The 2,425-nt window shown below is 37.3% G+C and overlaps 1 protein-coding gene across 1 annotated transcript; it reads left to right on the plus strand.

The window, feature by feature from the left end:
• Window positions 1–1,111: 1,111 nt before the first annotated feature.
• Window positions 1,112–1,876, plus strand: LOC116887958 (trafficking protein particle complex subunit 13-like). Its single transcript, XM_032889403.1, has one exon. It carries the CDS (start codon window positions 1,112–1,114, stop codon window positions 1,874–1,876), a length of 765 nt encoding a protein of 254 aa, XP_032745294.1.
• Window positions 1,877–2,425: the final 549 nt, after the last annotated feature.

Raw genomic sequence — 2,425 nt, forward strand, 5'->3', positions numbered from 1 at the left:
TCAATAATGTGAGATTTGGTCCATCCCCTGCACGCCCAGATTTTCTCTTGAGATTATAATCTGTTTATCATCTTCTCTTCCCAATTCCTACCCTTGTGGAATTCAAGCAATTGTACCAATCACAAACAGCACTGTTTAAATAGTCTCTACTACTGTGTGAATCAAATTATTGTAGTAAGTATCTGTCTATAATCTCGCCTCCTGCTCTCCTTCTCAGATTTAGCTGGCTATGGGAAGGGAAGTCCATAAATCCACAGCCACCAGCTCCCATAGGAGTATACCTATTATGAACTATCCAGTCAACCCAGAGTTCATACTGGTCAACCATCTCCTTTATGTTTTACCACTATAACCTTTCCTAATAGCATGCCAAGAGCAGATACTAGACAACTATGACAGGTCCTAAAAATCTGAGTCTTGTGACAGTATACATAGTAATCAATTTTAGGTCACTTACTCTGCTCTGCTTAGCCTTTCTCATGGAAAATCTAATGAAGACTTATGCCACGAAATTTATCCTTTTTACTAGATCAATACTGATATTTTGTGGCTCTTCAACTATATTTCTCTGAGAATTGAAATGTCCAGGATTTTATACCAAGGTATTTTGTCTCTTTGCCTTTCTGAAACATTGGTTAAAAATATTTGTATACATTTTAATAAGGCAAAATTGTAGTCAAATATATGAACCTACAACAGACAGGAATTTCTTTCTGCTACTCAAGGTGATATTGTCTATTAAGCATGATTGCTTTCATCCATTTTCAAGACATGTTAAGATACTGAATTTCTTGCTAATTTCTGTATCTAGCTCATGAGAAGGAGCTCTGTACCACAAATGTAAATGTTTGAAGGGAAGACTGACATCACTTTAAATCCTCATAAGCTGACATTGCCAAGAAGAAAGGAAAATTACAGTCATGTGAGGATATCCAATTGATGGCAAGTCATATCAAAATAATACTGAAAAAATTCAGCCTTTTACATATTTTCAGTTTCCATAGCTATAGTGGCAGAACACTGTACTATTGATGTATCATTCATGACAAAATAATGGACTTTGAGAGAGTTGTTACTTGAGTCCAATGTCTATTCAACTCATTGAGCAGAGATGTTTTTAAGGAAACTATGTGTATTTTCTCCTTCCCAACCACTGGATGTCAAAACCAAGTTTCACAACTCAGACAAGGATGACTTATTTCTTGAAGTTCAGATTCAAAACATTTCATCTGCAACTGTGTTTATACAAAATGTTTCTTTGGAGCTACCTGAAAAGTACACCCACAAACCATTAAACACTGTCAATCTGGATGGGAGAGATGAATCTACGTTTGGAACCAGGACATTTTTACAGGCAACAGAAGGACGCTGCTACTTATACCACCTGCAGGTCAAGGAAGAAGATTCGAACAGCGCAAGACCCCTTAGTGGCCTAACAAAAATGGGAAGTGTAAAGATCATGTGGAAAAGGGAACTTGGCGAGATGGCAATGCTATACACAGTCCCACTTGAAAGAGAAGCTCAAAGTTGTGGAGACCTAAAGCTATCTTTGGAAAAAATTCCAGATACTGTAGTCATAGAAGAACCATTTCAAATGACCTTCAAGATAACAAACTGCTCTGACAGGATAATGAGCCTGATTGTAAGAATGCACAATACACCTCCTGTTCGCTGGTTTGGACGTTCAGGAAGCTACCTTGGCAAGCTGATTCCAGGTTCATCTATTTCATTTACCCTGACACTAATGTGCGTTCAGCTAGGAGTGATACAGATTGCTGGCTTACGGATCATAGACACAACAGTAAAGACCAAATATTGCTATGATGGTGCTGCAAGTGTCTGCGTAGTGCCTTCCATGGTCAAAATGAAAAACTAAAGAAACTTCCAATGTAATAGTTCTCAAGAAATTTCCCAGAGAAAAGAACTTTAAAAAGTTTCATCAGCCAAAATCAGATCAACTAACAAGTATACGGGAAGATAATTTCTCTTGAGACTTTTGTTGCCTTTCAGAATTAAACAATTGCTGATTTAAAAAAGAAAAAACTAACCTGTCCGTGTTCATCTTATGTGAGGGACTATGTTGATTTTTATTTGGAGGGTGAGTTTGGAGTGTCCCATGCTCACTTTCTTCTCTCTCTCCTACTTAGAAGATATCGTTTTAGGATGTGACATCTGATATTGAGTAGAGAGAATACACATAATGTGAAATTGTCCTTCCTTCCTTCCTTCCTTCCTTCCTTCCTTCATTTCTGATTTCAATGCTGTACTCATTCACTTGATGTCCTTATGTCTTGTGAAAGCATTTTCCTGTGTGAACTGATAATTTGAATTGATGTTCCTATGGGAGGAAAGTCAAAGGAAGGTCATATTCCATGTCTTGGTGATATGACCTGATGTAAATTAACTAATACAGTTCTTGTCATAC

The sequence above is a fragment of the Rattus rattus genome, chromosome X, assembly GCF_011064425.1.
Source record: "Rattus rattus isolate New Zealand chromosome X, Rrattus_CSIRO_v1, whole genome shotgun sequence".
NCBI lineage: Eukaryota > Metazoa > Chordata > Mammalia > Rodentia > Muridae > Rattus > Rattus rattus.